The 13,158-nt window shown below is 46.8% G+C and overlaps 1 protein-coding gene across 1 annotated transcript in view; it reads left to right on the top strand.

Moving 5' to 3' along the window:
* The first annotated feature begins 220 nt into the window (after positions 1 to 220).
* Positions 221 to 13,158, top strand: part of LEPROT (leptin receptor overlapping transcript) — a 177,531-nt gene continuing 164,593 nt past the window's right edge. The window contains exon 1 of the mRNA XM_069641977.1: positions 221 to 284. Coding sequence (XP_069498078.1) covers positions 278 to 284 — 7 coding nt within the window. The 5' untranslated portion in view covers positions 221 to 277. The remainder of the gene's footprint in view (positions 285 to 13,158) is intronic.

The following is a 13,158-nucleotide window of genomic DNA, read 5'->3' as shown; positions in this document are numbered from 1 at the left end:
CAGCCTGATTCGCTCTTTATCAGATGTGTTTTTTAAACCGTAAAACGTACCTTACACTTGCCCATTTGGGCAACATAACAGTATCGTTTGGGAACTAGGCCATTAGAAACTGGCCTTAAGCCTCTGATTATCCCAAAACATGGCGCCTGGCCGCACGTAACGTGGAAAGGGAAAAGGGCTTCCCTGCGGCGACCATTGCAACATGAATAAACATTAGCGTCCAAGCGACAGCGCTGTTTGGAACAAGGAGAGCCGGCGCGGGGGACTGTTCAACCTGATGCTCGGTAAGCAAATGCTGTTTATCTCGCCCATCTAACCCTAGAGCACTTTATATCATTACTGTAGCAGCCAAACGGTTGATGTACTTAGTAGAACACTCGAAATATAAGAGAGTGGAACTTGGAAAAAATGCCGCGCAAAATACTGCAACCTATTGCAAACTGTTCTTGCAAGTTTCTGTGTCAGATCTCGCACTCAACATGTTGCGCAAACCAAATCCGTAATGAACATAGATCTTTAACACAGTTAACCTTTGGCGAATTCTATTTCAGATGGGATTAACCCCTATTTATACGTCTATTTAAAGCATAGCTCCCAACCTTTTTTGTCATCTAGGCGGGTGAAAACACCCGATTTTCTTTTTGGCGGGTGAGAGGCTCATTGAAGTGAATGGGCGTATGAGGGACTTGGCGGGTGATTTGTCTGCTTTGAAGGCGGGTGACACCCGCCAAAAGCGGGTGTGTTGAGAGCTATGTTTAAAGTGGAATCTCATAACAGACATAGTAGGTAAGCTCTAGTCATTTTTTGTAAATCATTTTTCATATTATTCTAATGTTGACTATTCACTTGACTACCCTATTCAAAACAGCTTCTAAAAAGGTTTCAGTAGCTATGCTTAACCCATGCCAAACTAATGGATGAACAGTGTTTTAGGGATAGGCACTGCAAACAAGGCTCTTATTAGACTTTGGCTTTTGGAATTCTGTTTAAGTCAACGCTTGAGACCGACATATATGATGATGGTGTGTCACTTGAAATGGACAAAACAAAGTTTCCATAATATATAAACTGAATCTTTAATTTTCCAACTTTGTTTGCAAGACACTATGTAAACCAAGGAATAATGCCGTGTTCATGATTCTTTTTTTTCTCCTTTTTTCCACCCCTTATATTCCTCCCCTATACCCCTCCTCATTCACTGTCTTTGGTTGCATTTTTATCTATTTTGCTTTCCAATTTGGCATTTTGAAATCATAAGCTTTTTTTTGTGTAAAAATACCCTGAGACAGTATGTAATATATGCCGTAGATTTGAAAAAGGCCCTACCAGCTGAAACACGTGTCATCTAAAAGGGCCTCTCATTAAAACAAGAGTTTCTTTTTGCTTTGATTACATTAAAAGGTTTTCCACCGTAATTTTCTTGTGGCACATTTTTCTGGTGAGAACCTAACTACTATGTTCCATACTAGTCTAAGAAAGTAATAGGCTCCTTAACATCAGGTGGAACTACTAAGCCCATCCTTCAAACAAGTCACTATGAACGTCACTATGAACGTCACTAAATACACGACGTCCCATTGGTTACACAAACTATAGAGCTCTTAATTACGTGGCCCCCTACAATTGGTTGGCACTATTACATCCGTCAGTACTTTTCCACCCACGTTAGCAGCACGCAGGCTGGACTTCCAGGTTCTGGTGAGCTGGTCATAACCATAGCTTCTCACAAATTAACATATCATCTATCATCACCTCAGTGGTCTGCACGTCAGTTAAGCCTTGGAAATGTTCCTTGCTCTGGAGCATTCAGGGGAGTAGAGGCACGCTCTGCCTCTCTGCGTAGGTGTGGTTTGTCCAGTTCCATCTCTCCACATGACTGACGACCACATATTTGAGCTCTGTTGAATTTAAAATACTACTTTTAAATGAAGCTCTGATGAGTTCCTTGTTTTCGTCCATGCCTTCTGAACAGGAGTTTCATTCTTTCATACAATTGTAAGTTATGTCTGCTCATCCCAGTCCGATAAGACCTTGACTTCTTGGGGGTGATCCAGTCTCGCTTTTCTGAGATTCACTTCTGTAATTTCGTTGTTTTTCAACTGCGGCACACTGGAAAAGGCCTTTCTTCTCTGATCCAGCTCTGCTATAATACATTGTGGAAACATCAATTTTTTACTTTATTCCTATATATGTATACGTTGGCGCATGCCGCGGTCTATTTACTACATAGCTAGCCTCAGGAATACTTCATCTGCTTGCGTTTCTCTGCATCTGTATATGTGTAAAATGACTTGATATCTTCGTCGTTTCTGTAGCATACATTTTTTCATCTCAAACCTGAGATGTCACTTATCTTACTGTCTTGATGCCTTATAGACTATATTCACTTCTCTTGACTCTGCATCTCTTCCATTGTACATCAGTCTGGCTTCACGTGATGTCACCAATCTGCTCTTTCGTTCATTGATCCTGCTTCTTCTGGGATTTAATTCAAGTGGCCATCATACTATCTCATATGTAGTTATGGCTTTCTCAATGAGAACCCTGCACCAGGATTCTCCTTGGTATCGGTATTTTCACTGGTACTGCACGTGTCTCACACTCTGGCTCCCAACATATAGGCAATATGGGCGAGATGCTTGAGGTGGGGGTACTTGGCTCCTTCTCTACACCGTGTACCCAACACAAGCCCTTTAACATGAGGCAGCAATACTTTGAGATATATGGAGATGCAGAATATACTCAAACATTAATAATCAGACTGACTCAGGAAGTTGGCAAAGTAAGTCTGCTTTGATATCAATCATCTAAAACAGGGAGTACAACGAACATCAACCAACATCCGCTCGATCTTCTCACTCAGCGAGTTTCGTTGAAAAAGAAGGTTATATAGCAAAATCTCATCATCATTGACGTCAATCTATGTGACAAACTACAAAAACCTACTTGGGAAAGTGATTGGTTTAAAGGGAACATCTAGGTATATGTTCCATACTTGTCTGGGAAAGTGATTGGGTCTCTGACATCAGGTGGGGCACTAAGCCGTCCTCTAGTGCAAGTCACTACGAACGTATTCAAATACATGACGTCCTATTGATTATACAAACTATAGGACTCTCTATTACGTGTCCCTCTACAATTATTTGGCACACTTGTACCCCTCTGTACTATTCCACACACACTAGCAGCACACAGGCTGGCACCCAGGTGCTGGTGGCTGGTCGTAACCATAGCTTCCCACCAATTAGCCTGCAATCTATCACCACTCTTGCAGCCTGCCAGTCAATTAGCCCTTTGATCATTGGCCTTGGAAATGTTCTCTGTGCGTGAGAATAGAGTGGGTAAAGGCATACTTTTGGTTTCGATACAGCTCAACCCAATATCTATTTCCATCTCACCATGTGACTGTAGACCATATTTGAGAGCTTTTCTGTATTTGAAATACTATTAAATGTTGAGCTTCGGACATCTTTATTGTTCTTGCTCCTCACCTTAGACGGGAGCTTGTTCTTTTCAAACGTTTTGTAACTACTGCAGGTACATTCAGGCTCACGGTGGCCTTGACTTCCTGGTGCTGGGCCAGCCAAGCCTTTCTCGAATTCACCTCCATTATTAAGTTTTTGTTTCGTGCCCTGGCTACCTGAGAGAGAGATCCCTAGGGACACCTTCTAGTTTCTCACATACCCTTCCTCTATGCGATGTAGCCACATCTGTTTCACAGGGGAACCGGGAAAGGAAATAGATGTTCCCCTGGTCTTTACCTTTTCGGTGTTTCACAGTGAAACAGTAGGGTTGCAGGTCTAAGAACCATTGCATGACTCGAGGGTTAGAGGCCTTTCATTGACTTGTCCATACTAAAAGTGGGGGACCGTGACAAGTGTGATCTTCCTTCTTAGAAGATCGTATCTTATATGGGTGATTGCCCATTTGATGGTAAGGGCCTCTAATTCCAACACAGAGTAGTTATTCTCACGTGTGAAGAGTTTTTCGACTAGTGAATACGATAGGGCGTACTAACCCATTACTTATTTGTGATAAAATTGCTCCTAACCCTGCGAGAGAGGCATCAGTTTGTAACATAAATTCTTTCTAAAGGTCTACTACTTTTAGGATTGGGTTCTGACACAAGGTTTGTTTTAAGTTGTTGTAACATGCATTGTCCTCATCAGTCCAATGAATCTTGTGGGTTTCAGCGTTCTCTAATTTATCTATTAACCTAGCTGTTCTATCTGAGAAATTTGGGATAAGCCTACGGTAATAACCAATCAATTCTAGGAATGCCCTAAGGCAGCGTTATTCAAACTGGGGGGTGCGGCCCTCTGGTGGGACGCAGCCTCATGCCCAGGTGGGCGCGCATCCACAGCTTTAAACTAAACATTAGCATCCATTACAAAAGGATCGGGCTGTTGCTTCATCACCGAGCAGCAGCTCGATTCATGGCCCCTGCCACACATGCTTAGTGCGACAGGGGCCGGGCTTTGTCAGGTCTCAGGCTCGCATTAGAAGCCTATTTAGGAAGACAAAAAAAAGCACACACTTTGTTTGCCGTGATGACAAGCCATTGCAGCAAAATAAGGTGTGTACTTTTTCTTTTGTCTTCATGAATAGGCTCCTAATGGAGCCTGAGGACCCACAAAGGCCCGGCCCCTGTCACACTGAGGACAGGGGCCTGGCTTTTGTGAGGCCCTGCAGGCTCCATTAGGAGCCTATTCATGAAACAAGGTAAGTGCACACCTTGTTTTGCAGGGATGACCAGCCCCTTCCATATGAATGCAGAGCAGGAAACCACTAATGATGGCTCATTAGTGACATACTGCCCTACTTTCAGATGGGAGGGGTGGGAGGGAGAGTGGGCCAATCCATGGCAGCCAGCTTTTCTAAACTTGCATTTGGCAAGGGCCTCAAGCTGTGCTGCTGGCTCAATCTGGCTGACTGACAGCCAATGAGGATGGAAGGCGCCACTTCTTCCAACAATAAATAGTACTCACCTGCAGCTTCAGTGATCCTGCTTCAGATTGCATCCATCAACTCCAGAGTTACATGCTGTCACGAGGTTCCTGCTTTTCTATTCTTTTACTTTCAAAAAGGTAAGTGGTATTTACATACATGACCAATAAATAAATAAAGTGCCCAGAAACACAAGGAAAATCGATGCGTGGTGGCCTCTGTTCTAGTTGATAAAACAGAGGTCCCCACGATCCTTGTTTCTCCTGCAGCAGCAGTGGCCAGGGACAGCGCCAGGGCATTGTATCCCTTTCAAATTGTAGGTGCCATTGCATTTTCAAACTTTTCACATGAGAGGGGCCTTCACTGAGTCTTGGAGGCAGGAGGAGCAACTGCCACCATGTTTCCAGTCAGAATTCAACTCAGTGATGTATTCAGTTCTCTGTTTTTTTGTGTGCTGGTGCTTAACATGTGCGCTTTGCATTACAAGCTGTATACCGCTGAATGGTTCCACTCTAAGCGGGGGAGAAAAGAGGTCTGTGGGGACTCCGTACAAGTGAATAGAAAAAGACCCCATGGTCCTCATGTCTCCTGTAGCACCAGTGGCCAGGGAAGGCACCAGGGCCTTTCATCCTTTTCAAATTACAGGCGCCAAGGCATTTCAAACTTTTCACATGAGAGGGGCCTTCACTGAGTCTTTGGAGAGGGTGAGCAACTGCCCCCAAGTTGCCAGTCAGAATTCATTTAGCTCAGTGATGTATTCAGTCCTCTGTTTTTTTGTGATGCTGCTTAATATGTGCGCTTTGCATTACAAGCGGTATGCCGTAGACTGGTTCCACTCTAAGCGGGGGAGAAATGAGGTCTCTGTACAAGTGAATAGTGAATTGTGAAGGGATGGGTGAAGCGGCTATGGTTGTCTGAAGGCTTATTGGAGGCAAAGGTAGAATTTCTTTCTTAGAGGGCCACCACATAATGCCCCAATGGTTTGTGGCTAGCACAAGCAGTTAGCAATGTCCCTTGCCTTTCTTTGGATTCTGCAAACTAATCAGGTCTTCAAGTTGGGACCCATAGTACATGTAGAACACCACAACACATGTGGTGCACTATTGGAGGACTATGTTTTTTTCAGCCCCTAATTTTTGCTCAAAAGCCTTCTGGTGCATGTGTGATTTTGTCACAGCTACATGTTTTGTATTTTTGTTTTTTAATTATCGTTTTCAAATCCTACTGTACATCATTTGGTACGTAAATGAAGTTATCAACAAAGCATAGGAAAAGGCATTAATATGGGAGTTTACATTTTTTCATAGGTGAGGAACCCATTTTGAAATGGAGCACTTCTTTTTGCCCAAAAATGGTATTGTGAAAAGGAAGGCAGACGCAGACATTGGCCCTCATTACGACCCAAGCGGTAAGTATCGAACATTACCGCCATGGCGTAATTTACGTTTACGCCCTGGCCCCATGTCGTAAAGTGCGGCCCATTCCGACCCATCGCGCACAAGCATTACGCCATGGCAGTAATGTAAAGTACGCAATGCCATAAATGACCCCAAAACGGCCCCTACCGGCATTGTACGCCGCGCAAGGTGCACTTCCGCCACCCATCATAGCGGTCACCGCAATAAGCGGTCACCGTAATTAGCGGTGACTGTAAATAAGCGGAACCGGAAGTAGCGTCATCGCGGCGGAACGGGAAAGAGCACGGCGGCCATCTTTGAAAACACAATCCATTGCCATCCTCCCCAACCATTCCACATCCGACCCTGAGACCTGTCGTAACCCATTACCCACCAATTTACCAACTTGAAAATGCCAAAAGCTGTCAAAAAAGCCTGCGATCGGCAGCGCCAGGACCGCTTCTCTCGTGAGGAACTCACCATGCTTGCGGAGACCCTCCAGGACAATGACAGCCACCACAACTGTCACCACAGAATCAGCAGCAGCAGCGCACATTACACAAATCGTGCCCACCGAAGGGACAGTCTCTGCTGCAAGCAGCACTCTTGGCGAAATTGCTGCCATTGCAGCCTCCTCTGATAGTGAAGCTGGGATCATTGAGGAGATTGAGGATGCAAGCCCCACTGCCCACCTACATATCCCTAAGCAGCCTGCATGCGGATGCCACACATGGGCAGTTAGAGGACGAGGATTGGCCAGCCACCCCATCCCCGCTGCCGGAGGTGAGCAGCCCAATGGGTATGCCAATGCCATTAGTCATGAGCCAGAGGAATCAACAGACCCTGGATGAGATCGTCACCCGGCAGCAGCAACTACCCTCGCTCCTCAATGAGCACTTTGCAGAGTGTGGGGGGGGCAAGGGATGCAATGGAGAGATGTGCAGACAGAGTCATGGCTGCCATTGAGCCCTCCACGAAGGACATCTGCACAGAACTCGCCGCTGTGCGGCACGTAATCTCAGAACTGGTGCAGACCATCCGGGACATGCGTCCAAATGTGCATGCAGGAACCTCCTCGTCAACCAGCTTGGCACAGAGCAGCCCCATCCGACGATCAGGGAGGAATGTTCCCAGCACGGGCAGGGGTGCCACGGGGGCCAGGGGAGGGGACTGTCATTAGTGGCTGGACAGTGGAGAATTACTGCATCACACACTGCTGCACAGACTTACACCTTCGTATGGATTCAAGGGGGGAGGGGGGAGTGGGTGTGTTGGGGTGTTCAGGGGGGAGTGGGGAGGGGGGAGTGGGTGTGTTGGGGTGTTCAGGGGGGAGGGGGGAGTGGGTGTGTTGGGGTGTTCAGGGGGAGGGGGGAGTGGGTGTGTCATACCTTTTCACAATCATAATACACTTTTTTGTTTAGCACAAATCAAATGTGTGGACCTTGCTAATTGCGTATGTGTGCTTTATTGTTGTACAGTCCACAGTGTGCATGTCCCAGACACACACAGTGCCCCAAGTGCCGTCTCCATGTTACACGCACACGCCGTGTGTGCTAGAAGCATTGGTCAATGAGATTCTGACGCATTTCACGCCCCTCCTGTGCATCGCTGCCTCCTTGAGGTGCTGCCCCATCCCCACTCTCATCATCCTCATCGTCAGGTGGTTGCAGTTCTGCGTCAGGGGGCAGTGGCACATTTCGTCTGACGCACATATTGTGTAGCATGACACATGCCATGACGATCTTCGCAACCTTCTCATGGCGGTATAGGAGTGCCCCGCCAGACCTGCTGAGGCAGTGGAAACGTGCCTTCAGTAGGCCGAATGCCTGCTCAATCACCACACGGATACGTGCATGGGCACGGTTGAAGTCCTCCTCATGCTGGTTCTGTGGGTTCCGGACTGGTGTAAGGAGCCACCTCTTCAGGGGATAGCCTGCATCACCTGTAAGTGGGCAACAATGTATGTGTCAGGGATGAGATTGATTTCTGTACATGACGTGCCATGATGCCTTGCATTCAACTGTTACTTTGCACCACTTTTAGTTGCGCTAATGGATTCACACTATGCAACCGGTATATGTTCATGGCTCTCATGTACAGTTTTGCATGCCAAGACACAATGCAGGGGGGACAAGTGCCTTGTGAGTGCCCATCCACTGCGTCCGTTCAGGCCGTTTCTTTAGGTGACCTGGCACGTGTCCTGTGAGGTCAATGCTCACATGATTGCAACATTGCTGTCTGCCTCATTATGACCCCAGTGAACAATACTGATGTCAATAGGGACAGTTTGTGGGCCTTGCTGTCTGTGTTGTGGTGTATTTATGTTCCTGTCCGTCATGTGCCTCCTTTGTGCGCAGTTATGGGGGACAGGCCTTTCAGTTGATGGTGTTTGGTGACGTGCATGTAGGTGCTTTTCGTTGGAGTCAATGTGGTCACATTTTGTACAATGCACTTGCAGATGGTTGTGTCATGGTTGGGAGACACCTTCATTCCCATGTTAGGGCTGCTTAGGTCAGGCATCACGTATACAGTTGTCAGATGACGTAAGTGCTGCCTCAGGGTATGATCTGGCTACTGCTAGTCGCAGCCAGGTGAAGTATGCATCATCCCCCCCCCCTTTCTGCCAGGTGAAGTATGCATCATTCCCCCCCCCTTTCTGCCAGGTGAAGTATGCATCATTCCCCCCCCCTTTCTGCAAGGTGAAGTATGCATCATTCCCCCCCCCCCTTTCTGCCAGGTGAAGTATGCATCATTTCCCCCCCTTTTCTGCCAGGTGAAGTATGCATCACCCCCCCTTTCTGCCAGGTGAAGTATGCATCATTCCCCCCCCTTTCTGCCAGGTGAAGTATGCATCATTCCCCCCCCTTTCTGCCAGGTGAAGTATGCATCACCCCCCCCTTTCTGCCAGGTGAAGTATGCATTGGTACGTCGATCACCTACCCACTTCACATTTCCATGCTCATGACATTAGACTCACCGAGTAGCCAGGATCTTGGGCCTGCATGTCGCTCCATGTAGCGTGGTATTGTGGAGTTCCTCAGGACCATTGAATCATGGGTTGATCCGGGGAATCGGGCACAACAATGTGTGAAGATCCTGTTGGAGTCACAGACCATTTGCACGTTGATTGAGTGAAATAGTTTACGGTTGCGGTACGCTACCTCCATGGCATGTGGGACCACCAATTCCACATGGGTGCAGTCGATGGCACCAATGCAACCAGGTATTCCAGCTAGTGCATGGAAACCCATTTTGGTGTTAGCAATCTCCTGGGCAGACCGTGGCAATGAGATGTGGTTGTCTGTGTGCTTGAGGAGGGCATCGAGCACTTGGATCAGTGTACGTGAGAATAATGGTTGTGATATGCCATGCAAGTGCCCCACTGGGTGCTGGTAGGTGCCTGTGGCCAGGAAGTGGAGCACGGATACTACCTTCAGTAGGGGGGATGGCGGGGGGTTTTCAATCATGCTGACGATGTCATTGTGTATCATGTCCACAATGGTGGTGATGGTGTCCCGGTCCAGTCGGTACAGGGTGTGGATCTGCTCAGCAGTGAGGTTGAATGGACTGGCTCTGATGCGTGGGATTGGGGGCTGCCTGCGTGGTGCCACTGGCTGTGCTGGTGGGGCTTGCTGGCCCTGCTTTGCCCTCCTTCTCCTCCTGCGTCTCCTCTGTGCAGCCTGCTGTTGTTGTTGTTGTTGTTGAAGTTGTAGTACTTGCATTGCTATCAGGTCCTCCAGCCCCAACATTGCTAGTCCTATTGGTATCATTGTGGAGTGTGACTGGGTCTGGGAAGGGGTTGGGTGTGCTCTTTTTCTACTTCCTGAGTCTGTATTGCCTCCACCTGTGCTGACTCTGTGCACCTGTGGCAGCTGGATTCACTGCACAAGGCCCTTTACGGTTGGTTCGCGATGGCGTAATTAGCACCATGGCGGTAAGGTACTTAACGGGCTGGGTGATGGCGTTAGGTGCATGTCCGCTTGGGTCGGCATTCACGTACCTTTGCGCCATGCCGGTAATTACGGTGTGGGAGGGCCGCTAATGGCATCGTAGTTAACGGTCACGGGTCATGATCGGACCTAGCGGAAAACTATGGCGGTAAAAATTTACCGCCATCGTTTTTCACTTAGCGCCAGGGTCGTAATGAGGGCCATTGACACAGGAAAAAAACCTGCAAAAGCCAGGAAGTATGATGGCACATATTTAGACCTTGGATTTACTTCCATTGTGATCAGAGGTGAAACGAGGCCTCAGTGTGTGGTGTGTGGAGCAACTTTAGCCAATGAGAGCATGAAACCAGCCAAATTAAGACGCCACTTGGAAACAAAACATGGGGATCTCATTGGCAAGAGCAGAGACTTCTTTGCTCGCAAGTTAAAAGTCATCAGTCAGCAGAAAAGTACAGTGCAAAATATTGCTTCTACTCCAGCCAGTGCACTGAAGGCATCTTATGATGTTGCCTACCTCCTTGCCAAAAATAAAAAATCGTTCACCGATGCTGAGAAAGTCATTCTACCAACAGCCATCGCAATGTGCAGGAGAATGGGTGCTGAAAGTGTAGCAGACAAGCTAAAAATGATTCCTCTGTCAGACACCACCATCAGCCGACGTGTGTCTGAGATGGCAGAAAATATCACTGCTCAGTTAATCACACAGCTGTAAATGAGTCTATTTGCCTTACAGTTGGATGAGGCAACAGATATATCCCAAGAGGTTCATTTAATAGCCTATGTAAGGTACTGTGGGGCAACCACAATATTGGAAGACTTTTTGTTTTGTAAGGCCATTAAAACTAGGGCAACAGCATCAGAACTGATTGACATTTTAAATGATTTTATGAGCAGCCACTGTTTGAAATGGGAAGCCTGCGTAGGAATCTGCACAGATGGTGCCCCTTCAATGTGTGGAGATAGATCCGGGTTGAAGGCCAAAGTGTTGGCAGTCGCTCCACATGTTGCATGGACACACTGTATAATTCACTGTGAAGCGCATGCTGCTCGGAATATGGACAATGAACTTACTGATGTACTCAGTTCAGCTGTAAAAATAGTTAATGCCATCAAAGCACAGCCAACAAGAGCACGTCTCTTTGCAATTCGGTGTGCAGAAATGGGGTCAGAACATGATAGTTTGCTCTTTCACACAGAAGTCAGATGGCTGTCCAGGGGAAGAGTGCTCCAACGTGTGTTTGAACTCCGAAATGAAGTGCAGCAATTCCTTTTGGATGTGGACACTGGCAAAGCAAACCATCTGTGTGATCCCCGCTGGCTTGTGCTCTTGGCAAACCTTGCTGATATTTTCGATAAGCTAAATACCCTCAATATGTCTTTGCAAGGAGCCAATGCCAATTAATTTACAATGAATAAAAAAGTATTTGCCTTCCAGAGGTTACCTAGCCCTCTGGAAACGAACAATTGGAGCTGGGGTAGCAGTTCAGTTCCCATTGCTTGCAGAAGCAATTGAGGAAACAGAGTACAACCTGCTGCATGTCCTAGAACCAATCACAAGTCACCTAACAACATTAAGGTCCAGCTTTGATAAATACTTCCCTGAAGAAAATGCTGGCATTAATGACTGGGTGATGCAGCCTTTTCTGGCAGAGGAGACGGTGCATCTTCCATTTGATGCCCAGGAGGAGCTGATTGAGGTTCAGTCGGACACTATTCTGCAATCTGAATTTAGGAACATTGCAGTGAGTGACTTTTGGCTGAAGGTAATCCTGGAGTATCCTACATTGGCAAGGTCTGCTATATAGTCTCTTTACCCTTTGGGTCTTCCTACTTGTGCGAAATAGGCTTTTCAGCATTGGCTGTACTGAAGACTAAATACCGCACAAGGCTGGAAGTGGAGGACAACCTCAGAGTGACGGTCTCAAAAATAAAGCCACACATTGACTCACTTTCTGCAGAGAGGCAGGCCCACCGTTCCCTTTAGTGCTTGCTCTGTAAAATCAAATTGCCTTCTGCAGAATATACTAATAGGAATGTATTTTGAGAAAATAAAAGCCCTACTGGAGAATTTTGTGTTTACTTGCATGGTTTCTATGTTTGGATTGGATGTGATTGTCCTAGTGTCTTGGAATGTCTCCCCAACAGCATATCCCTTCATAATTATGGCACAATGCATTCTGCAGCCCTCTCTATAAAAATAAAAATAACACCAACACAGAGGGGCGGGGCAGGTGGGTCCCGAACTATTTATTTTCTGCTCAGGGGGGCCATGGAATAAAAGGTTTGAAGACCACTACCCTAAGGTCTCTCTTGGTTTTAGGTGTGGGTGTATCTAGAAGGTCTTTTACTTTTTCTTGTTGGGGCTGTACACTGTCATTCCCTACAAAGAAGCTGAGGTATTTCACGGCTGATTAAACCAGCTTACATTTGGATGGATTGGCAGTTAAGTCGGCTTCTCTGAGGATTCTCATACTAGTAGAAAGATGGAAATGTTGATCTTCCCAAGTCTTACTATAAATTACTATGTCGTCAATATAGGCCCCACAGAAATCAGAGTAGGGCTGTAATATCCTGTCCATAAGCCGCTCGAAAGTGGCTGGGGCTCCATGAAGGCCAAAAGGGAGGACTATGAACTGGAATAGGGCAAAGGATGTCCAGAAAGCTATCTTTTCCTTATCAGGTTCATGTACGGAGTCCTGCCAATATCCCTTGGTTAAGTCATGGGTTGATAGAAATGTGGCCTTCTCTGTTTATCTATTAACTCATCAATGCGCGGCATCGGATATGCATCAAAGGCAGAGATGACATTGACCAATATCCCTTGGTTGAGTCAAGGGTTGATAGAAATGTGGCATCCCCGTGTG

Source organism: Ambystoma mexicanum, chromosome 1q (assembly GCF_040938575.1).
Source record: "Ambystoma mexicanum isolate Mex_15411 chromosome 1q, UKY_AmexF1_1, whole genome shotgun sequence".
Taxonomy (NCBI): Eukaryota; Metazoa; Chordata; class Amphibia; order Caudata; family Ambystomatidae; genus Ambystoma; species Ambystoma mexicanum.
This window is presented reverse-complemented; position numbering and strand designations above follow the sequence as displayed.